The sequence below is a fragment of the Pelmatolapia mariae genome, linkage group LG15, assembly GCF_036321145.2.
Source record: "Pelmatolapia mariae isolate MD_Pm_ZW linkage group LG15, Pm_UMD_F_2, whole genome shotgun sequence".
NCBI classification, from domain to species: domain Eukaryota; kingdom Metazoa; phylum Chordata; class Actinopteri; order Cichliformes; family Cichlidae; genus Pelmatolapia; species Pelmatolapia mariae.
Genome location: NC_086240.1, coordinates 13,392,797 through 13,416,836, shown reverse-complemented (window position 1 = coordinate 13,416,836; position 24,040 = coordinate 13,392,797). Strand labels below are relative to the sequence as shown.

Genomic DNA, 24,040 nt, shown 5'->3' with positions numbered 1-24,040 from the left:
CAAGAGAATATAAATACTGTTGTATTTGTTTATGAATATTTTAATGCTGATATTTGACTAGAAAAAGAAGTGGTGAAAATGTTTTATAATTAATTTAGCTGAGGTTAATCTAAATTATACCGTAAATGTTATTCTAGAGTTGATGACAATAATAGATGTAGCTGTAGTTTTTAAATGCACTGTTTTTCCATAGATTCCAATAATGGCCAAAAAATCTGCAAACTGCTGCAGATTTATTGGCAGTACAGCCGGGATGAAACCTCCTGTTCCACCACATGCCAAAGGTGCTCTACTGGGTTGAGGTCTGGTGACTGTGAAGGACATTTGAGTACAACGACTTCATTTTCACGTTCAAGACACCAGTTTGGAATGAAATCGGCTTTGCGACATTGGCGTTATCCTGCCGGAAGCAGCCATCGGAAGATGGGTACACTATTTAAATGATGCTCAATCAGTACCAAGAGGCCCAAAGTGTCCCAAGAAACTGTCCCCCACTCCACTAGCAGTGGTCTGAGTTGTTGATACAAGGCAGGATGAATCATGCTTTCATGTTTACAGACATGTATTGCAGCAGAAATGGAGACTCGTGAGACATTTTTCCAATATTATAATGTCCAATTTAGGTGAGCCTCTGCAAATTGTAGCCTCAGTTTTCAGTTTGTACCTGACTGGAGTAACACCCGGTGTTGTCTCCTGATACTATAGGTTCATCTGTTTAAAAATTTGCCATGTGTTTAGGGAACACATGGCAAACACATGCCCAGGGAACTGATGCTCACTTGATATTTTAACTGTGATTTAACTGTACTAGCCTAGTTACAGTAATAGAAATAAATAAATAAAACAAACCCTCCAAAATAAGAAAGAACTGTACAAAAATTGTAAAGACTTTATTAAACTGTTTTAAAGCACATGCATTACTGTGTTATCCACCTGTTTACACTCACATCCGGACATCCTACACACCCAGACAACAAGTTTGCAACTGGCTGACAGTTGAAGACATCAGAGCTATATCATTTGGGGTCACTGAGGAGGAAAAATATCAAATATTATATAAAGTGCTGGCATACCTTCTGACAGACAGAAATTATGCAAAAAAACCAAAAACAACAATCTGCTTTTCCATGGCTACTACTGAAAGGCAAGAGTGTGAAAACATTTAAATTCCTGTTAATATAGATATCATGTCACATAGAATAATATAAATCCACTGTGCATATCTGTACTCAAGAAAATATAGTTCATCTTAACAGAATAAGTGCACATTTTCAGATCATATCCATGCGAAGTGAAATGTTTGTTTTATTTCTCTCTCTCCACAGGGACCACACACACACACACACACACACACACACCCACCAAACCTGGCAAGTGAAGTGTGTTTTCATTAAGGCTTCTTCATAATCTAGTGTGATGCAGGAAGAGATTTTTTTTTTTTTTTTTAGTTGCAGCATTCACAGATTACGACAGTGAATCTCATGCAGCTTTGACTGGTCGGTCGTGTTTGGTCAGATGTTAACATGGCGTAGGACGCGACGGAGTGAGTGTCCATCCCGTGCGGTGCACATGGCGGGAAGGGGTACAGGCTCGTTCTTATGCTCCACAGTGTTGAAGTGGCACTTCTTAAGGTGGTTCGACATGCTGGGGACATCAGTGAAGCCCCACGATAACACCGGGCTGAAGGCAGTGCTGAATCGCCACACCTAAATTAAAAAAGTCGTTTTTGATTTATTATCTTTAAAATCTGGCCATTTATATATTACTTTGCATTTAATATAGGTAGTATGATAGCTATATACATTGGTGCTAACAAGAAATTTTAATAACTACTTTAGAGAAATAGTTAAACATCAGTATACAGTACAGTACACTGGATTTCTGCTTACTTTATTTTTCGTCTGCCATGACACAGTGCCATGAGGACCAGGGCTTTGTCTTCGCTCCCACTGCAGGTCCACTACACCCCTGGTCTGAAGGAGGCTGGCACACACTTCCCTCATAGTCCTTGATACCAGTGACAGCTGGCACAAGCTGAAACTGTCCAGGAATCCAGCTATGTGCCACAGTATCTCAATAGGAAGCCCACTAAACTGGTCTGACTGGGAGTCACCTGGAAGTTTTGCTTTAGGGCAAAGCTGGACTCCAAAGGATTTGAGGTGCCTGTCATGAATCACCTTTGCCCCCTGGACAGATGGGTAAAATCTTCTTTGGGAAAACGTGCAGCCATAATATGCCAGGGGGCAGCGTTGCTCCATCCAACCATTGAGACCAGCGTGAATGTCACCGTGGACATTTGTGAAATGGGATGAAAACTGGTCCCGGCGGAATGACTGACCACAGACAAAGGGGAACATATGCTGGTAGCGGGGGTTAGGAGGGAGGTAACGGTTATGGGGGACTGCCTCGACCTCCAGAGCTTCCAGGACAAGACCTAAGCGGAGGGTACGGAAAGGGCTGGGGTAGGAGATCTGTGGGGCAGCATGGTCGCAGGCAGAAGCAGAGGCCATGTCACCCACTCTGGTGTTAGTTACTAAGATTGCAGCAGGAAAGGTGAAAGTCTGTGTGCCAAAGTTAACATGGTAACCATCAATATAGACTGTATCAGAGATCCTTCTGCACTCTCTAGACTCCTCTAAACAGAAGAGCAGGGCTGCTGTGATCAGATCGATCTCTCCTAGACCCATGGGGTCGTCATCCTGCTCTAGCTCTGAAGTATCCACTGCCTTGTCCTCCATTACGGGTTGTAACCTAGACAATGACCTGCCTGGAGTGACACCCATCTGACCATTAGAAAATGAAGATTGGCTTGGGCCCCTAAAGGTCTGGTAGTTTCTCTCGACCCCATGGTTTTCTGAAAGAAAGAGCCCTCTATCTTCTAGAACGATATGACCAGCCCTCTGTGCCACAGGCTTTCTGACATGGAGTGGAGGTGCCATTTGACGGGCAAGTAATTCTTGAGAGTCATCAGCATGCGAGTTATCTTGAACCTCAATGGGACAGGTCGTCTCAAGACAAGCCTCAGGTGACCCTAAAAATGGTCCATTGGCTGTATTCACAATCATTACATCTGTTTCTTTTAGAGACCCATTTCCACTCAAACAGCTTGAACAAACACTTTCCTCCTTAATGCCGCTTTTATGCAAACTATCTGAAGCTGCATGTGTTTCGTCTTCCAGTCCATTCTGAAAGTCTCCGTTGTTGCTCAATCTACTTTTCTGTACAGCAGCTTCTTTGTTCACACGCTCTGCACTGGTTTCACCAGAGCTGGCACTGCTAACAAAGTCTAAAGCAGCAGCTAAGCTTCTTGCAGTCTCAACTGTGGCCTCATACAGTTTACCAAAGTGCTCCTCATTCAAGCCATTAATTCCACTGAAAATTTTCTCCTTTGCTGAGCCTGGTGGGGGTGGCTGTGCTTGATGAGTGGCTGGCAGCGGGGAAGGTGACTGAATAAATGAGGAGGCCTTAGGAGCACATGTTTGTAAAGTGGAGTGTGTCGCTCTGTTCTCTTTACTAACACTGACAAGTGGCTCTCCTTGTGCAGTAGGTGCCATGGCAATCACCTTGAGGGACTCCAGCAGTGTACGCTGGTCCTGAAGGGCAAGTGCCATGTCCAGCTGCTCCACCTCTTCCACACCACGGCTCAGGCTTTCATAGGAAGTATAATCCAGGCAGCTAACAGGCCATCTGTTCCACTCCATAGTACAGCACACAAGTCCAGCTGGACACACTTCCAGGTGAGCATACATCTGGTTGCGCACCAGGGTGGCGGGGCAACCATATCCACTGTTTAGGCAAGGAATCCTCATCAGTGGGCACATAAGTTGATGTTCATCCACTTTGCAGGAGTGAAAAACAGCCCCACAAACCAAAGGACACGTTATAAGCTCGCAAGAAGCTCCTGTTTCAGCTTTGACCGTGCACCTCTGGTTAAAACAGGACATACAGTGAACATGGTCCTCTTCCATCTTCAGACCAGAGTGATGGGGAGTGACTCTGGAAGAAGACAGTCCACAGTCCTGCCAAAAGATCAAATGCAGTAAGTGTAGGGTGACGACAAATAGGCAACAAAGTCTGCTCCACATCTGTGGAACAAACTGCTTTAATACAGTATCAGAGCTAGAGTCAAAAAGCAACAGAATGCAGTGTGATATTATTACAATACAGTAAATGACGAAACCAAGATTTTATTTATTTATTTATTGCTATATTTTGCGTTTTACAATTAGAATAAATAGCATCATCTTGAAAAGACAGTTCACAATGGTCACTGGGAATATACCTGAAAGGTAATTCTTCATGCTAACAACAATAACTGACATGTGGGCCATCTCGGCACCACATGAAGTATGTTGCACATTGCATATCTGCATTTACTACAGCTGTTCTTTCTAAATGAGAAATATTAAAGATAAAAGAATTAAATTTAAAAAAAAAAAAGAAGTAGCCATCTGAGCCCTTCCTTGTACACATAAAATAAAGGAAACTATAAAATCAGTATTATCCTGTCCTAGAGTTTTGGTCAAGTCTTGAAAGGTTGTTATAACTACAACAAACCAGTAGATGTCACACATGAGGGCCATGCCTCAGTACTAAAGATCTTTATTTCAACCAAATAGTGTGTAAGCAAAGCATCAAAGCTTCTTAAAGATGCAACAAGAAAAGTAGGTAATACAACAGAAATGATATTTCTAGGTAGCAGAAACTGCATTTAAAAGAGACTTTTACTGTAGTTCATTGCAGTATATTTCAAAAGAAGTGTGCTAAACTTTTTAATTTATTGTCACAAATTATTTCATGAAAGAGCGCGCATTATACTTGCCCCCTCTGCGTACAACATAACATGCCTCATATGAATGCACTGGGGGGAAAAAATCAGTAGTGACAAAGCAAACCTAAATATTCTGCAGTTTTCTTCTTTCCATGAATGAAGCCTGCATGGTAACTGTGAAACAGTGCCCTCTCTCCCAAAGAATAACAAACTCAGCTGCAGTCACGTGACACACCTAAAAGGCTGTCTCATTCAGTACCTTATTAGGAAAATTCCCTGGTCAGTGTAGGACGCTGAAACCTTTTCTTTTTCACATTTTGGACAGGAGAATAACCTATCTCCCTAATTTTAAGCATGATTTGAGTCGGCAGTGTGTTTTGTTTAAAAATGTGACAAATTAACTTATACTGAAAAACAGCATACTCGTTTTGAGTATATTAAACACACTGCTGTATCTATTATGCCATTCACTGGCAAGGCTCCAAAAAATCTTATAAAACAAATAAATTGTATTAAATCAAATTTAGGAGCAAAATAAATCTTCATCTTTAAGAATCTACATAGCCAGTGTAATTCCACTGTTGCACTAGCATTTGATAGTGCACTTGAAGTTTAACCTCTTACGGGCATGAAACGCAAAAGTGTGTTGGCTCATAATGAATGATTCTAGATTATATTAAAGACTTTAACAGAAGTTGTGAACAGAACACATTAAATAAATTTATTTTGTAGCCAGGACTTGGAGATCAGCTAGTGACATCTTTAAGAGTTGAAAACACGTCTAAAATGTATCCAACGAAGCTGGACATGTAGAAAAGACACTTACGGTGCAGCCATTTTTAAATCTCACGTGTAAAAAGATTAAAAACAAAACAAAAGAAAACCCCTGACGCCAGTGGCAAGTTACTCAGAGCATCTGTTTCTGTAACCACTTCAGGCAAACGAGTGAATACAAACAAATCCATCTGAAAGTTAAACGCTACCCCGTCACTTCTAAACCTTGCAGCATGTATAAATACATAACCAAACACGCGACTAACATCCACAATATTTTAGCAAAACAATACTACTTACTTTTTTACTAGCATCTCTTTTCAGATGTGTGACCCAAATAAAGCGCATTCACTGACAACAAATGTAACACAAAAACACAGCGTGGCTAGATTAATATTCCCCGCTAAGTTTACTTAAAACAAGAGCAAAAAAGACGAGAAGCTTTTACTACCGTGTACAGTAGTATATTACGATTCCAGTGCTGCAAGCTTGTTTGTTGTCATCAGCTCCTTCCCCATCAAATCAACTTGTATTTGTAACAATGGCAGGCAGGCTCATACTGTTAGCTAACAACAGTTAGCTAGCTCGGAAGTTGAACGGTTCAAAACAACAGCGGTATAAACCCGGGCTAGCATGCAGGGCACTTCTTACCTGATCGTAATGTTGGCAGCAAAAAGTCCGATCAAAAGTATTAAAAAAATTACAACAAACCCAGCTGTTAACTGCAGTTACAGCTATAGAGAAAGTGCTAATGATAGCCACTAGCTAGCTACATATCCTCTCAGCCTCTCTCTTTTTTTGTGTTCAAAACTTTATTGACCAAAGCGCACATCTGTTTTACACGGGGTAAAAGAAAAAAAAAAAGCTGAGAATAATCACGGGAGTTGCCTACATAGGCGAAGACATGGAGTTTTGCAACGATGTAAAAAGCAAACAATACTGAAAAACTGGTGTTTTTAACTGAACAATTAATATAAACTTTTTAAAAAAGGACACATTATGGTCATTGTTTAGTTCCACTTATACATCATGACATCTATAATAACTATGACAGAATAAAACTGTACTGTTATGTCATGGGTTATTTTGACATTGTAGCATTAAAATTTGTAAAACCTATAAAAATATATTTGGAAGCCCAAACATATATCATAGGAACACACAAATGTTACTTCAGTAATGTGTTTATATCACTTCAATGATGTGTTTAATAATGTGATTAGAGAGAGAGAGAGAGAGAGAGAGAGAGAGAGAGAGAGAGAGAGAGAGAGAGAGAGAGAGAGAGAAATTGTTTGGAGTACAATATTTACAACAATTGTAAATAGAAGGAGAAAGTAACAACATACAATTACACTGAAACAATACTTTAGTAAAGTTCCTAATGGAATGTACTGAGTTACATCCCACTGCTGATTCTATACGTGCTCCCATCCAATGGTGTTGGGTTCTGTAAGATTAACAGGACTTTCGTCCAACACCAGTGGATAAGGATGGACAAGAGGGTCCAATAATTAAGTTAAGTTCAGCTTCAATTCATTATAAACTGCAAGTCTAACTAACAAAACTGGCATATTACATCATGCAAACCTGATTATTTTATATAGATTAAGCCATTAGTGAAAAAGATTTTTTCCAATAATAACTTGTATTCCTTGTTTGCTTCTGTTCAGCAATTTCTGGATACCTTACAATGTACCGTGTATGAACTGATGACGGAAGCTCCTTAATGTATACTGTATATTTATTTTATTTGTTCATTTTATTATGTCTGCGTGCAAAAAAATAACTTACAAATAAAGTTGCTGGCCTTAAGTCCACAAAACATTACAAATATGACTTAAACGATCATTTGAAAGAAGATTACTGATTTCCCCATGTGCTGGTGATTCTAACTTTTTCGAAAAAGTGAGAAAATGAATAACCTGCTAAACTGAAAATTAAAAACAGAAGTCATATAAACTTTTGGGTCTGACATGTCCAAGAGAATGCAGCTTTACAAACATTTTTCAACTAACATGCAGTAATTGCTAACAAACAGGAGAGGTCACTGTTGCACTGTTGTTTTTGTTAAGCCTCCTCCCAGGTGGAAAAAGATGGACTACGCCTCACTTTATTGCTGTTAACAGAAGGACGTGCCACGTTTAGAGGTCGAGGCCACCTACATAACAGCACCACAGGACCCGGGGGAGCTGACTCACGGACACATCAAAGCTGAGCAGAACTGAATACACCTGTCACGAGGTGCTGAAACAAACCCATGCAGTGGGAATATCGCTGTTTTACATCATATCAACATCATATCAACCGAAGTCTCACTGTCATTTAATTTAAAGAACTAAATAAAACAAACAAAATGCATTTAAGTCCACTCAGGTTGAGGTCTGGACTTTGACTGGGTTATTGCAACATCTTGTTTCTTTTGTTTTTTTAACTATTCTGTTGCAGATTTACTGCTGTATTTGGGATGATTGTCCTGTTGCATAATCCAGTTTAGGCCAAGATCTAGCTGTTGGACAGATGGCCTCACATCTGACTCTAGAGGAGTTTATGGTTGACTCAGTGACTGCAAGGTGCACAAGCCCTTTAACTGCAAAACAAGCCCAAATCATTGCCACTCTGCCACCGTGCTTAAGGGATGAGTTGAGGTGTTTGTGCTGATATGCCTTGTCTGATTTTCTCCAAAAGTGGTTCTGTGCATTAAAGCCAAACATCTCCACTTTGATCTTTTTTGTCCAAAGGATTTTATTCCAGAAGTCTTGTGGGTTGTTCAGATGCAACTTGACAAACCTAAGCTGTACTGCGATCTTCTTTTCACTTCCAAACAAGTGACACTTGTCCTGTCTTTTTCTAATTGTGACCTTTAACATTAAACATACTAACTGACGCTTGTAGATTCTGAGATGTAGCTCATGGGTTTTTGACCAGAAAACTGCCAAAACGTTGGCTTTTATAAAAGTGCTCACACTTATTGATGATCAATTAATTGTGTGCATTTAATTTTAATTTTATAGAGGGTTGTAGTCTATACTACTTAGTTTTTCACAGAACTGTGAAAACTTTCTTGCTCTGTGTAGATTATTTTTAATTCTCACTTCACCCACCCCCACCAACCTGAAAACCATGTCTGTCTGTGCACATTCGCAAGAGGGTTAATGTAAAATATTTCAACAAGAAAACAGATATTTATGTACGACTCTTTTCACTGTTGCTTATTAAGCAGTTCTTATTTTCTGTCTTTAAGAGAGGCTATCAATCGTCTGCTGTGGATGAGAAGGGCAGACATTGCTGCAAGCGGAACAAAATAAGGACTAGTAACATAAGACTTTTCAAAACGTTGATTGATGACAGTAAGGTTTTGAAGACGTAAAATAGCTAGGTAAGAGTGTTTTGTGGGTGATTTATCTATTTTTTTGTAATGTCTCTTTTTGCAAGCATAAGCAGCAACTGTATTAATAGCAGAAGGTGGAAACAATGCAAACTCTAAATCAGGAATGTCAAACTCATTTTGCATCATAGGTCACTTTAATCTTAAGTGGGCCGGACCCATAAAAAACATGATAAATGAAATTACAGAAAAGGTTCCGGCAAATATTTTTCCCAGACTGTCTTATAATTAAAAATATAAAGGTTTCATTTTCACAGAAAATGTCCTTTTTAGACTCAGTGTAAGAAGTGAAGTATATATGTGGTATGAATCCAACTAAAGGGAAAGGGTATAATTTGAAAAGCTGTAAAACTTATGAAAATACAATTAAAAGTTCACATTTTCTAAAACTGTCCTGTCTTGGCCTTATGTATGACACCCCTGATCTAAATGGACATCAAACATACAAAACCCAGTTTATAAAATAAATTTAAGGGTTTTTTTTTCTTATCTGTTTTCACTAATATTGCATAATCTAAATAATATCACTCTTAAGTGGTTGCTACAAAGCCTTGCGGTCCACCCACTCAGGCTGAAGTCCCCGCCCACAGCTGGCCGCAGTATCCAGCAGTGTCTCCTTCTTAAACATGTCACTTCTATTCAGGTTCAATATCAGATGCTCGCTCCCGGAGCCCCGGGCACCAGCAATGGCAGTAGTGACGCCTTTGTATAAGTTTATTTTTGATTCATACCGCCTGGCGTGAGTCACGACAAGGGCCCACTACTTGAGAATACATGCCTCTCGGGAGGGAAACCTTTGCTTATATTAATGGATGCGTAAAGATGAAACAATTACTAAATTCACTCGCAATTTCGCCAGATTTAAGCGAAATTATTTCAGATTCCTCTCTGTAATCATAACTCACAGGGAGTAATTATTTAAAAAAACACAAAAATATGATCTTACGTCCTAATGGCAGCTCTTTGAATCTGCTTAAGGGTCGAAAAGCTGAGATCCGTGGCCGGCTTTTGTTGACCTAATGACTGATAAGTCATCGAGCTCCTTCAACCGAACGCTAGGTGGCGCAACAGACTCTACTCCGTGCTAAAAACATCCACGGCTTATTTTTCGAGCTGGAGCCAGAGGCCTCAAGTAAACTCAAGTGAGTGGAGATATGAGATGCAGGCTCCTCTCTGTTTGTTGTTTGCACTTCTCAGCTCAACGTCCTAAAACTCTCTTCAGCTGTCAAATGACTCAAAATGGTGGGTAACGCCAGACTTCAGACTAATCTGATGTTCTTTCTCCCTTTCAAAATAAAACAAGTGCCAAAATACAAGTTAATTGAAATAATGACATACAAAAGCCTGTATCCAACATAAACATCCACGCACACATGAACAGCTACAGAATAGATTTTTTCAGTGCCCTGCTCATCTGACGTCACAAAATGCTCAGAAGATGCATTTTTTTGTGCGTTATGTTTAAATACAGATTTTGCTCATATGCTCGTATTCCTATCTCCCATAAACATTGCAAGATTTATGGGCTTAGACACGGGGAGGGGGAGGGGGAAGGGGTGACACTTGCAGAGGGGATCTTCATTTTCATGTTTGGAGTCGAGAGAGCAAGCAAGAAATACGAGAGAGAGAGAGAGAGACGGAGAGAAAGAGAGAGAGGGGGGAAGAGAGAGAGAGAGACTCAAGTCTAATACCGCCGAAGACCACGCGCTACAGAAGACGGATGAAGGCACGCGACATGTCTCAAGGATTCAGGTAAGTTTTGACACACCAGGCAAAAACAAAAAAACAAAAAACATGTTTGAATGTGCACGGTGTGTGTAGCAGAATGGGAAACATGGACTGATTAAAGGTGACAATAAGAACATGTCATGTCATGCTTCCTATTATAAAGGTAATAGCTTAGTTTGTTTATTATTATTATTATTATTATTATTATTATTATTATTATTATTATTCATTTAAACCGAGAGGTACCTTAGGCTGCACGACGGATAATAATAATATGTTTATATGTATATCGTCTATCTTGTAGGCTTCCTCGTATTAAACTTACATAGATTTCGATTCGCATAATAGTTTCTATTGTTCGGCTTTCATTAGAAATTAGATGAGTCAAATCGTGAAGAATGCGTCTGTGAGGGGATGACGAGTGCAAGCAGTAGTCCCAAAGACGTCCTTGTAACGTGTTTGGAAAGCGCGCTGTCCACGGTCCTGAAATCGGCAGCCTGCCTGATCTTGTGGATGGCAGAGCCAGCATCCGCACAAAATAGCAAGCGATCATTTGCAATGAAAACACCGTATTGTCTGAGAGGTTTTGAAGTAACGGACCGTCTCCGCACGTGTTAAATAGACGTAGAGGCTTGGCAGACCAGACAGTAGTACTGTTGAACCACTGTTGGCCATAGACCAGCTGGGTGTCCGTTTTGAATGCCTTGCTCAATGGCATCTCGCATCTGGTGGTTGATAATAGCGGGATAAGGAGGGCTGCCAGCTGTAGGAATGTGAAGCAGGGCGTTTATGTAAAGGAGAATGCGTGCTTAGTCAACTCTTTATACATAAACGTTTGGCACATCTGTCCTCGTTTCTCCTAGCTTGCACGTCACAGCAGTTTGTCTTGTTTCTTAGCAGGTGTGCGTGGATGCCTCCCAGGTGTCGTGCTCGCAGGTCATGGATGGGATAAGCGTGGAAGTACTGGCAGACAGCAGATGATATGCCTGCACAGTTGGCACGGCTCACGCGATGTGGCGCAACATGGCATGCGTAAAGATGGGTCTCTTAGCTCTCCTGTGTCTCCACGCGTGTCTCTTTCGGGTTCTCGTGCTCTCCCACAGCAGCAGCATCTATGAGCGGTCGGTGGTCCCACGTGCTGTTTCCCGCTCCGTGGCTCGCATGGACGGAGACGTGATCATCGGCGCGCTCTTCTCCGTCCACCACCAGCCGTCTGCTGAGAAGGTGGCCGAGCGGAAGTGCGGGGACGTGCGCGAGCAGTACGGCATACAGAGGGTCGAGGCCATGTTCCACACTTTGGACCGAATTAACGCCGACCCCAACCTGCTCCCCAACATCAGCCTTGGCTGTGAGATCCGGGACTCCTGCTGGCACTCGTCTGTCGCCCTGGAGCAGAGCATCGAGTTCATCCGGGACTCCCTCATCTCCATCCGGGATGATAAGGACGGGTCCAAATGGTGCATTGACGGTACCCCATCCAACCAGCCACCACCTAGCAAGAAACCTATTGCTGGTGTGATCGGACCTGGATCCAGCTCTGTGGCTATTCAGGTGCAAAACCTGTTGCAGCTTTTCAACATCCCCCAGATTGCCTATTCTGCCACCAGCATCGACCTGAGTGACAAGACTTTGTTCAAGTACTTCCTGAGGGTCGTTCCTTCAGACACCCTTCAGGCTCGGGCCATGCTGGACATTGTCAAGCATTACAACTGGACCTATGTGTCTGCAGTGCACACTGAGGGTGAGAGCCTATTACTGCTCGTCTCTAACATCACCACAACAGTAGAATAATTCACCCATAGTCTTGCAGTCTATTAGTGGACAACATAGTGAAGCATCACAGCAATGCTGTAATTGATCACAGAGTTTGGAGCTTGACAGTGACACTGTCCAGCTTTTGTATAAGATGTTGTGCCAATCCTGGGTGTTTGATTGTCCAAGTGTGAAGGGCTACTACATATATTTTTATACTTATATTTAAAAATAGCTTCACGAGTATGTTTTTTTTAAATTCAAGGTAGCTGGTCTAAGACATTTTATTACTATTTTACTTCTCTTTGAATATCACATTGCACCTTCCTGTCAGTCTCTAGCTTTTTTGGCAAATGCATCCATATCTCTGTATTAAGTGTAGACCCTCATTAGTTTGGAGGGTTGTGTTGGCCTCACGTACAGCAAAGCATCTTATATACACTAAAACAGAGTTATGGGTGCCTTGCTCACAAAAAATAAACAAACAAACATGCACAACTGTGTAAGGTGACTACACATTGGGTTGTCTGTTGTTTTTTTTCTTCTTTATATTGGCATGATGTTACAGTATTGGGATCCAAAGCCAGACTTTCTCATCAGTGTTATTAAAGTCATCCTTACAAGTTGAAAAAGTAGAAATCTAGCAGGACCTTTATGAACATTTATCAAAATGTAGGTGTTCTTGTTGGAATTTTAAACTGTTAAGTGTGAAGGGTGAGACTGGACTGAAAAATGACGTTAGTTCTTAAAATTCCTCTCAGTGCATATAAATTAAAATGAATATCATGTCTCACACAGCGGGCTCACTTTTGTCTCAAGAAGTCTTACCAGTGCATTATGGCGGAGACGGGAGGTAAAAAGGAGAGACAGGTTGGGAAGACAAAGTAATTACTGTGACATGAATTATGTCCATGGGTTTTCATTAAAGTCTTGGTGAACACACAGTCATCGACTGTGCGCCCAAATTATGAGTGACAGGCTACATTACCCAGGATCCCCCTCTGAGGAACTGCATACTCATGGGGAGTGTAAAACATCTTTGGAAGGTCCTATTATAGTCAGGTGTTGCAGATGGGCCTTGACACAGGTTGCTATCAGATAGATGAAGATAGGGAGTTAGGGAGGTGTAGTACTTGGAGGTACATCTAGGTGGCGTCAGCTGCCTGACCTTCAATATACCTACAGCAGGATCCTGTGGGACTGAAGTCATAATTTAAGAGTGATGAGAGCACAATTCAGGGGAGGGTGAATTTCATTGCATACGGCATCACTTTTTCAGTTATTATTACAGTAATATACTTTTGCACAATATAAACTTTTAAGATTTAATTAACTGTAGACATTCTATTTTTTAGTTTATTCAGACTTAATATATTTTGCCTTATGCCGACCTTACTCGACCTTTGAGAAGTCCAGTGTAAATCCACTAATTTGTTTTGAGCTATCTTTATTTATCTCTGAAACTGTGGTCACGACTGTCTTAAGCCCACGAGTTCCTACTCCCTGCCACCTTATTCAAGTTATAATTGCAGCTTGTTGCCAGTAGCAACAGCTAGGGCTGTGAAATTGCATAAATTACCTGTCCCGATTATCATCCGTCTGGTTGCAATGCTCCGAGTGGGTTTTTGGTGGTCATTGTCAAAAGGCCTGTCAACTAATGCACCACCACCCACCTGTCTCACAGCTGAGATGGAAAGAGTAAAATAATTGGATATCATTATTTCCATTTACCAGTGGGAGAATGAAACGAGGCAATTGAAAATATCATCAAAGGGCTATCGGAAAACCAACACATGGCCACATTGTGTCAGAATAAATGCTTTAGTGTGATGCCTGTGTCAGCTGCTGTCTTCCTCGCCCTGTAAAGCCATGCCATGCACAGAGAGAATACTTTTTCTCCATCACCCATGTTTGGGAGGGAGGGGGGTGGGGGCAGTGAAGCCAATCACACAGCCAAATGTTTACACATTTTTATTTAAAGGTGCTCTTAATTTCCTTTTGATAACAAGCACAATCAAATGCAAGTTCATGTTCCTGCATGCACAGCTGATTGACTTGTCTGTACAATCCAGGTATCTTGCTAAAGATCCATTGGCTTCATCCGAAATCCAGTTCTTGACACATTAGTCAAGAAAAGTAGTTCACATGAAAATAGAAGATTTAGGCTCAACAGCTTTGCCGGGCTCTTGATTGGGATAGCATGCTGTTAAGCAAGGACAACGATCTTCACCCCTCTCGGCTTTGATTGCAATCACTAGCCGGCCAACTCTCACACTCATTATCAGTGGATCAGAGCTTCAACTCGGTCAGGGCTTGTTACAGTGAACAACTGGTGGGAGGGGTGGGGGGTGGGGTGCTTTAAACACTTGTTGTCCATCAGCACAATAATTAGAGATGTGTGGTTAAAAGCAATTACTCTCTGATATTTAATGATGCCAGTGTGTTATTGCATATAAAAAGGCATGTAATGCAAAACACCAAGATGTGGATGGCATCCCAATCACAGATGAAAGCTTCATCTTTTAAGCTCTCACTGACTGAAAATGGACCCATCATTATTAAATGGGATTACAAGACACTGAAGATACATTTTATGGGACGCCATTTAAAATTTTGCTATTCTCACTGTCTCTTTTGTTGCGTCACCTGCAGGAAACTATGGAGAGAGTGGCATGGAGGCTTTCAAGGAGCTGGCCTCTCAAGAAGGCTTGTGCATTGCTCACTCGGACAAGATCTACAGTAACGCAGGGGAGAAACATTATGACCGCCTTTTGAGGAAATTACGGGAGCGACTACCCAAAGCTCGTGTGGTGGTGTGTTTCTGCGAGGGCATGACTGTCCGAGGTCTGCTGATGGCCATGAGGCGGCTCGGGGTTTATGGAGAGTTCCTCCTTGTTGGCAGGTGTGTGGGTATTTTAAAATTTTTTGCCTTTTATTGAACAATTTAGAGCCTGCCTTTGGAAGGCTGTGAGATGCTGTGTTGTCCTCCTGATGTGCATGTCGCCAAGGCAACTGACAAGAATTAGACCACATACCAATAGCACTGAATAGAAATGTTCTCCAACAATGAATAATTGGCATTTCTGTTGCCAAAAAAGCTGCAAACAATGCCTCAAGTCCATTCTCTCCGTGTCCATGCTTCGTCATATTTGTCTTTATTTTAAGGCAGTAGCAGTCATTTCTTATATTCAAATGTGATTATACATGAAGATCATACTGAATCCACCTTCTTTATAAGAATCAATCCCTTTTATTATTCATACATCCTCCTCGGATATTCACCCAGTCCTTTCTTTTCCATATTTCTTCTCTTCCTTACTGTCCCTGTCATTTCTGGTGGTGGCTTAGTCACTGGAAAAGGGCAAGTAGAGTTGTCTCACACACTTATAGTGTCACATTACACCATGAAATCATCCTCAAGGAACATTCACAGTTGTCAATAAAAGTCACAGCGTATTTGATGCTAATTTTCAGTTCATTCCTGCAGCATCTTTCACTCTTCATTTCAGAGAAGGAAGAGGTTTTTGGCACTTCTCTACTGTAGACTATTTCAGCCATATGCACAGTACTGATAATAGGTATTTTGATACATATGGCAAAACATATCCACCTTAAATGTAATATTTTACATATACTGTTAAATGGCTAAATGGCTGGCTAAGGAAGCCTGTGCTCACAGAGTCCTTACTGATGATGATGATGATTAGACTGCTGAGGATGACTTTGTAGCTGAATCGTGAATGAATGCAAATCAAACTCATAAGCCTAGTAAAAACAATACAGTACAGTGACTTCCTTCATTTTTGTATGTTCACTCATATCAAAATCTTGGTCATAGTCCAGGTAATTCTCACAGAATAAAACCGTTATTGTTCTACACTTATAAAAATGTACGAACCAATTCAACACTGGATGTTAAATGGGTTAATTGCACGTGAGAATCCTTTTGCAGTTAACAGCCATTGGCTCTTTGTGTGTTGCACGCTCTTGTCACAAACTCTGCAACGCACATTTAATCTGGAATCAAAGCTCTGTGCATGAAACATGTTTTAAAGGAGGACTGAAGGTGCATTTCAGTGCTTACCTCACACGTGTCAGTCAGCAGCTGAAGTTTAAAAATGGTCTTGTGTGTTCCGTTATATTTGTTGACATCAGTAAACTCTTCCTCTTAACTAGATGGTGGTTTTCATTACAGAGTAGTGTGTTTAGACAGAATCACTTCCTCTTTATTAGCATTGATGTTCAAGTGTTGCATCAGTCTCAACTGAAGCCGATAAGGTGCAATAGCATACGTTTTTTTCTGTCAACAAATATAATTATAATAATGCTGTTTATCGTACACATATCAATCTAATATAAGTTTTATTTGTGTAGCCAAAGCCTCACCTTTCATTGCTTTAGACCCCAGCTGCTTCAACATGGTGAATTGAAACACTGTGTTAGTGGATTTCCATAGACACTGTTTGTTCTGGTGCTGAGAACCACTTCACAAGGGAGGGAAGTTGAAAATATTTAAGACACATTCTATACTTCTGTTGGTCTTGTCATAAGATTTGGACATTTTCCCTTCATTACTTAGTATGTAGTAACCTAAAGAAAAAGGTGACAAGTAGCAGGAGAATGATATGAAGTAAAGCTCTGATTGACTTGCAAATGAATTTGGGACAAACTGTTGATGGCATTTGCACTCATGTGGTATGATCACTAACCATCAGGTGCCCTCTATTACAAGTTGTCACCAAGAAAAATGCTTAAACTTTAAACTTTAAGTTGTCTTTAGGTTGTGAATAAAAAACTGCTGTTGCATTAGATAAAATCTGTCAGTGACTGTTTGCCGAATCTAATTCTCTTGCACACACTTAAAGATTTGCTGGTGTGATTAGAGCATTTGTTTCCTGTCATTGCCATTAGCAACGAAGACGCCTTTCTGACTTCCTGTTCCATGTTTTGCGTCGGTATATGAAGAGAAGACAAGTGGTGCTCTCATCAAGAGCGTCTCTTTTGATTGAATATGCCATGTTCAATGCACACATGCATATTTAGGTTCATAGCAGAGAATGGCACTCTTTCTTTTTTAAATTATCTATTATAATGACACTCTGGGCCGGCTGCATTGCTTCCCATATCTTTACTTTTCTCTTTCCTCCATAGGAGATGGGAAAAGTGTGTCTTTTTTTAGCTTCTGTGAAAGTCTCGATGGGCAGAAGAAATGCTTCTGGGTCAAAGAGAGAGAGACAAAGAGAGATGGAGAGAGTGAGGGCCAACACATGCAAAGCCATGTGTGTGCATGAATGAAGCTGGCACACAGGTATTAGCTTATCAAAGAGAAGCTTGTTTTCGTAGTTTATGCTTTCACCTCTGAGGAAGCTTTTACAAGCTGCGTGTGCATCTGTTTATGTTCGTGTTTTTTTTGTGTGTGTGCATGTGTGCGAGTTCTAATAAAAGTCGTAATCTACCACAGAAAGCAAAAAAGGGCCAGTAAAAAGAAAAGAAAAGAAATAAAGAAGTCTTCTGCACATTTTTAGATGACTTTGCATGCTGTGATCAATTTTTTGGCACTATGCAATATTTGGGAAAGTAGGTCACTTGTAATGAAGAGCTGACAATAACCCAGCGCACTGTTTTAGTCTTACAGCCCCGCATTGTTTGTAGTGGCAGCAGGTAGCTGATTTCAGTGGAAAGAGCCACAAAAAACCCAGCACCAGCACCAAATGGTAGGCAGACAAAGTTAACAAGAGGCTTTTGAACATAACTGAGCACAAAAACATGACAAATGTTGCTCCATGCCTGCTGGGTGTGTAAATAAACATCTCATAATATCAAGTTAAACCTGGTAATATGGTAATAATCTTCTTTCTGCCTTATATACTGAGACACCAGTTCAAGAAGAACCGAACACGATTATTGAGATACAGAATTCAATTAATCTATTTGGCGATTACACACTTTACATCCACTCCACACAGCAGAACATAATCCTGGTGATAGAAATTAGGACAGATCTGAGTGACCATGGTAGGAGGAGGTGGGCTGAGTGGACAAGATCGTGAAAATTGTTGAGCTGTGAGATTTAAAGCACGTGGAGTGGTGACTGATTGGTTCGAAGAAGGTGGACAAAAAGATGATTCGACTAGTGTCAGCATTGGTGTCAACATTGAGTTTGACAGCATGGGAAAGTGGAAGTGGTGTAAATAATAGACAAACGACCGAACACCCAGGAAAGCAGGCAGATAAGTGATTGTAATCCTTCCTTATTGAACTTCCTCATTAGCTTCAGTAACCAGTCAAAAAAGCTTCTCTGTATTACCGCAAAAATGTCCTTCCAATGGTCTACACCAGGGAAGTTCATTCAAGGTCTCAAGTTCAACTATATCTCCCTAAAATCACCACAAAATGCTTAATATCAAAAAAGTTAAAACAGGCCATAGCCAGGAATAATATCAGCAACAGTCAGGATGGAATAGGAGCATAATTTTCTTTAAAAATCACACAGGCACACTTGAGGCTTTCACTGCTTTTTTTCGCCAAAATAATAAAACTTCCAAATACTGTCCTCATCAGGCCAATCAGTGTACTAATTAAAATGTAAGTGCGAGTAAAAAGCATTACACTTCATCACAATTATCCCATTGTTTCTGTGGTAAGGGTACAACTGAGAATATTTGAGTTTAAAATATGACACCAATTTAACATAGTCGGTGTATTTTTTTAAGGATAATGAAGCAAAACCAGTGAGGCAGATACTGCAGCCAATTTCTTTTGAAACTTTATTCACGTCCCCATTTCATTTTACTTGGCATTAAAAACAATAAAGGAGCGTAAGTGGTGCACCAGACCTAAATGTTTGCAGTGTTCAAAAGCAGGGAATGCTGCGGTTTTCTTTTCCATGTCTTGTATATTGCGGTGATCACAGAGCACCACAGAAGCAGACACAAACACAATACCGTAGTGGCTGCATAAACTACAAGTGGGCATTCAGGGATGTTTGAATCTGAGAGCCTTTGTTGTTCTGTGCAGCTAACCTGCTCTTCAGACGAGGGCCAGGTGTGGCGACGTGCTCGACCCACTTCATCCCTTATCTGCGGTCGCTGCTCTGCATTACTTCCACACTTTACATCCACTCCACTCTCGTATTGTCAGTCAGAGGGCCTCTTGTTTTTCTCTCTCTGTTGTCAATCATGCTTTTGCCAATCATTTGCTTCCATTACTTTGTTGCTGCAGGCATATGTTACACACACACACTGCATAAAGAGACAATATTTATTCCATCCATATATTCTGTCAGGGAGCTGCCGAGGCACAGTGGCAACATAAATTATCTACTTCATTCCAATCAAGAAAACACCGATGTCCATCTTCTTGTTGTGTTTCAAGTACATTTCAAATTTTTTCTCTTCTATTAGGTAATAATATGTTCCGCAGAAGATGAGACAGAGTGAAATATAAAAGCATAAGCAAAGCATGAAGAAAAGTGAGTAAGTGCAGCTTAGTCAGACGTTTATGGAGACACATAGGGAGGAGAAGAAGAAGAGGTAACAAACTGAAACGTTAGAGGGAACAGGCTGTGTTAGTTTATTATCATAATACTGCGACTGGTCCAGTTTTTTTGTTGCTTCTCAATAGTTTGAGTAATTCCTCTCATTTTTGATCTCACAGGGAAAACAGCAGCATCATTTACTCATATCTATGTTAAACAAAGGACTCCTTGGATGTTGGCAAGTAAATTAACAAAATGAATGAATTAATCGAATTTGGACGTATCATTGTACACTGAACCTTTCTATCCAGTCCCATATATTTAAAAGCTCCTGCAAATTCTGATGGAACTGCAAGTCTGCAGCTGAGTCACTTACACCTCTTGTCTAACTCGAGAACAGGCTCTCTTAACTTTTAATGTGCACAGTGCCCGCTTTCAAAAACACAGAAAAATGAAGCATCATGTAATGGAAACTCTCATCAGTACATCTGAAAATGTAGACTTTTATGTAAGCTGTAGTGGTAACTTCCACAATCAAAAACATGATTCTGCACCCTCAATAAACATGAAGTCATAACTTTTATTAAACGCACCTGAAAAACATCAAATCAAAGTTTAATTTATTTAAAAACTCATTAAGGAAAATGTGCTTGATATACTCGGAATGGATATAAAAGCAAGTAAATTTGATTTGACCAGGTTCTATTATGTAACGTTTTACATTGTCCATACATAACAAAATTACATGGAAAATATACATTTAATTAAATTAGTTAGTCAGGAATTTGCTGTAAAAATACTGGAAATTGCTTTTTGACAATAGAGCTGAATTAAGTAAGATTACAAAGGCATAATAGGGGAAAACGGGGGAAATATTAGAAGTAAAATAATTGAGTAAGGGATTAAAGTTAATATATTCAAAATAAAGTTGAAGTACCAATTTCAGAGTAATATCTAATTACGGAATAAAGATGACATTCCTTTATAAAAAGCCTTGTGCTGGTGGGTTCATCATATTTTATACTTTAAAACTGCTTTTATTAACAAGCAAATTGCTTCTTTTTCAGGACATTTGTGGCCTGAGTGGCCTCATCGATGTTTAAATCTTTGTGTAGTACAGGGAGGCTAGGTTGCATCATAATGCACAATAGGACACTTGTTCAAGTTGTTTAGCCGTGAAGGTGTAGAGTTTAGGTAGGTGAGGCATCTGGGATGAAGGCGTTGCCAAAACACATAGATTAGTCCAATAAACTGCAGCCATGTAACACTGACTTAAAGGTGGATTTTACTCTCACAAGTACAACGTTTTTCCTCAAATTTCAACTTTATTCTCAAAATGTGAGAAGTTGAAAAAGACATCCTTGTCTTTTTCAGATACTGCTACATTTTACACAGAGCGATATATAATATATTGAGTTATATTTTACAGTCGGATCAGCATAATGGCAGCCAAACAGCTGACAGTATTTTACTGTAAAGCTTGTATTCCGTATAACACAGCAGCATGTTTCGCAGTATTTGTTGCAGATTGCAGATGTGACAGAAATGCATCATTAACGAATCTGACAGCGTAGTGAGCGTGTGTGTGTTTGTGTGCCGTGTGTGTTTAACTGAGGGCTCCTCGGGGCCAACACCATTAGACTCTCTCACAGTCTCAGGAAACCTCTGAATTTGGAATGTTAATTTCAGTTCAGCTCTGTCTGCTGAGCTGTAGTTCCTGAAATGTTCGAAAGCTGGATGCACATTTACTGTACGGTGTCATTATCATTGCCTCTAAAGTCTCTTCCCCAGTAGGCCTACCGTGCTTGGTTTCTGAATGGCAGCATGGAGTGCATCCACCTACTCATTTGCCTGCCTGCTTGCTCTCTTGCAATTAGCATCATTCGTTTTCTCTCTCCCGCTAATGCTGCTTGAATGCTGTTATTACTAAACATCATTTGCATAAGCTGCTTTTCCACATGTAACGCTCATTTCTGTCCCTGTCTTACAAACACAGTTTCGGTCCGGGTCCCATTTTGACTGCTCAGTTCTTGTTTGTGTTTTATTCTTGACAAAATGGACACTGACACAGGAATGCGGATGTTCTGCCTCTGTAATAGCTTGGCACCGGTCATTAACGCAGTATGACTGCATCTTTTGAGACTGCACTGAGGTGCGAAGAAAGCTGCAAGCCCGTATTGTGTGCGTCACATGCATTTCTGTATTTGCCTGTCCTGTTCCATTTTATGTAATAAGGGGACGCTGAGCTGGAATAAATGAAATGTTTAAGGCAGGAATGAGAGACAGAGAGGCTGAGAGAGAGGGGTTGTGGTGGGACACATTTAAAGTTTTTTTTCCATCATCTCTAAGGCTCTCATCTCCTCCACATCTCAGGAAGGAAAGCGTGGAGGATGTGGAATTTTGCCTATTGACTTCTTCTTGCGAGTAATTTGGCAAATTGCAGGGTTTCAGCAAAGAGCGATGTTATCTCTGGCAATATAGCACTGAAAACACTGCCAAAATAAACGGGTATATTTGCCATCCAGAACTGTAGATCCAGAAAGGGTTAGGGCTAAATTTCTGATTTATTCTGCTTGGTTGTAACCCATAGTAGCTCTCACTGAGTCAAATCTTTTAAAAAAATATGTTTAAGATAAAGGAAACTCTTTGGATATCAAGTTTAAGGAGTTAAAATCTTTTTTTTCCAATTTGGTGATGGTTTCAAACTGAAATCCAACACTTCAGAAGAGTGCTTTTCATGTACTGCATTAGTGTTTTCACCATCTTAGATTCTCCTCTTTATTGGTGATGCGCTTCATGTTTGCTTTCAAGCAACAGCTTCCTTTTGTTAGACTTCCAGTTTCCAGCAAAGTCGTGACTGATGAATCAGTTCTGAATGCAAAGATTCGAGATAGAGAGAGAAGGTGTGGAAGGCAACACGAGGCCTGGGAGAGAAACCTCCTTCTCACGTTATCCTCAGTCTGTGACGTGACCCTCTATTTTCTGACCCCCCTGCTCTAAGAAAAGTTTAGCGCGAGTTTCATGAATTAAGGGCAGTATGTTTGTTTGTTAGGAGAATAGGGCTTACAGTACCGCTGGAACAAAAGACTCGTGTGCTGCTTGTGCTGCAGTCACCATGGAGATTTTGTTTGGCCTCGAGATGGAGTTGGTATGATCGTCTCGCTGCAGATCTGTCACTCAGTCTGTCAGCGGGGGCTCCACAGAATACAGCACAATAGTCCCTTCTCAGAAAATATGGCTGACATCTGAAAAATTCCTCCCAGCAACAACAGTAACAAAGATGGTAATTATAAGATAAGAAAACATTGGCGATGATCATTCAGTAATGGAGCCTGGCTCGAGAACACTTGTGGCTCTGAAAGTATATTCAAGTTGAGTCAGAATTCACGATTACATCTGTTTGTGTTCCACTGTGCAAGGGAGCACAATGAGCGACATTTGAATATTTATAACACGCCTCTGATGTTAATTGAAAGCAGCCACACTTTGTCAAGGACATCTCCCTCTCTGCAATTGAAGCCCGGTGCTCCCAAAGTGCACAGCGACGGGTGAATGACATTGGAGCGATCAAAAATAGCACTCGGGCTTTGCATCTGGACACAGTTGTCAGATCCAGATTAGTAGAAGCTGAGAAGCTTTCTGCTGCAGACAGCTAACAGTGGACCAACAGAGTAGCGAAAGATGCCACAGAAAATCTGGACCTCCACTCAAAACATCACAGAAAAAAGAAAAGCAATCAATAGCAATGTTTTTACAACTGTTTGCAATTTAAATAGCAAACATTGTTTTTCCAGCCTTTTAGAATCGCTGCCAGTCGGACTGCCTCAAGTGTCGGACGGTTTTTCAGATGAAATAAGCGTCTGGAATTCACCATCCTGAGCTCTGAGTTATTCTCATGTAACGCCGGATAGTGCTCGCCCCAACCCCGGCTGGGTAAAGCAGCGGGCTGAGTAAAAGGAGAGGCAATCGGCAGTGAATTGAAAAAAGAAAAGAAGAAAAAAAAAATCAATGATGTAATGTTTTTACCTAAAAGGCCTTTGTGAAGCAAATGGATCCAGACCTACCTCGCTGGCTTAGTTTCCCATAACTTATAAATATTTATTACTTTTACAGTATTTCTTTTCTCATGGGCAGTTAATATGGTACAAAACCA

At 40.6% G+C, this 24,040-nt stretch overlaps 2 protein-coding genes across 6 annotated transcripts in view; one reads left to right on the top strand and one right to left on the bottom strand.

Moving 5' to 3' along the window:
- Window positions 1-875: 875 nt before the first annotated feature.
- Window positions 876-6,326, bottom strand: LOC134642984 (F-box only protein 30-like). 3 transcript variants are annotated; one of them, XM_063495129.1, is made up of 3 exons: window positions 6,197-6,326; window positions 1,890-4,019; window positions 876-1,706 (listed from the first exon to the last, which is right to left on the bottom strand). In XM_063495129.1, the coding sequence occupies exons 2-3, from the start codon at window positions 3,966-3,968 to the stop codon at window positions 1,512-1,514; spliced, it is 2,274 nt and encodes a 757-aa protein (XP_063351199.1). In that variant the 5' UTR covers window positions 3,969-4,019; window positions 6,197-6,326; the 3' UTR covers window positions 876-1,511. The 3 variants fall into 3 exon arrangements, with proteins under 3 accessions (XP_063351199.1, XP_063351200.1, XP_063351198.1); XM_063495130.1 differs by lacking the exon at window positions 6,197-6,326 and adding an exon at window positions 5,997-6,105; XM_063495128.1 differs by lacking the exon at window positions 6,197-6,326 and adding an exon at window positions 5,846-5,935.
- A 4,208-nt stretch (window positions 6,327-10,534) lies between these two features.
- grm1a (glutamate receptor, metabotropic 1a) overlaps window positions 10,535-24,040 on the top strand; it is a 36,248-nt gene continuing 22,742 nt past the window's right edge. For 2 of the 3 annotated variants that reach the window (XM_063494810.1, XM_063494812.1), the window contains exons 1-3: window positions 10,535-10,682; window positions 11,556-12,399; window positions 15,063-15,312. In XM_063494810.1, coding sequence (XP_063350880.1) covers window positions 11,670-12,399; window positions 15,063-15,312 — 980 coding nt within the window. In that variant the 5' untranslated portion in view covers window positions 10,535-10,682; window positions 11,556-11,669. The remainder of the gene's footprint in view (window positions 10,683-11,555; window positions 12,400-15,062; window positions 15,313-24,040) is intronic. The other variant, XM_063494811.1, reaches the window with a different exon arrangement.

Bases quoted from the DNA above. Each gene is read 5' to 3' on its own strand.
- LOC134642984 (XM_063495128.1), bottom strand. From the start codon at position 5,893: ATGCGCTTTATTTGGGTCACACATCTGAAAAGAGATGCTAGTAAAAAA. The intron at 4,020-5,845 runs GTAAGTAGTATT...ATCTTTTGGCAG, and splicing joins AAAGAGATGCTAGTAAAAAA to GACTGTGGACTGTCTTCTTC. The intron at 1,707-1,889 runs GTAAGCAGAAAT...TTTTTAATTTAG, and splicing joins CATGGCAGACGAAAAATAAA to GTGTGGCGATTCAGCACTGC.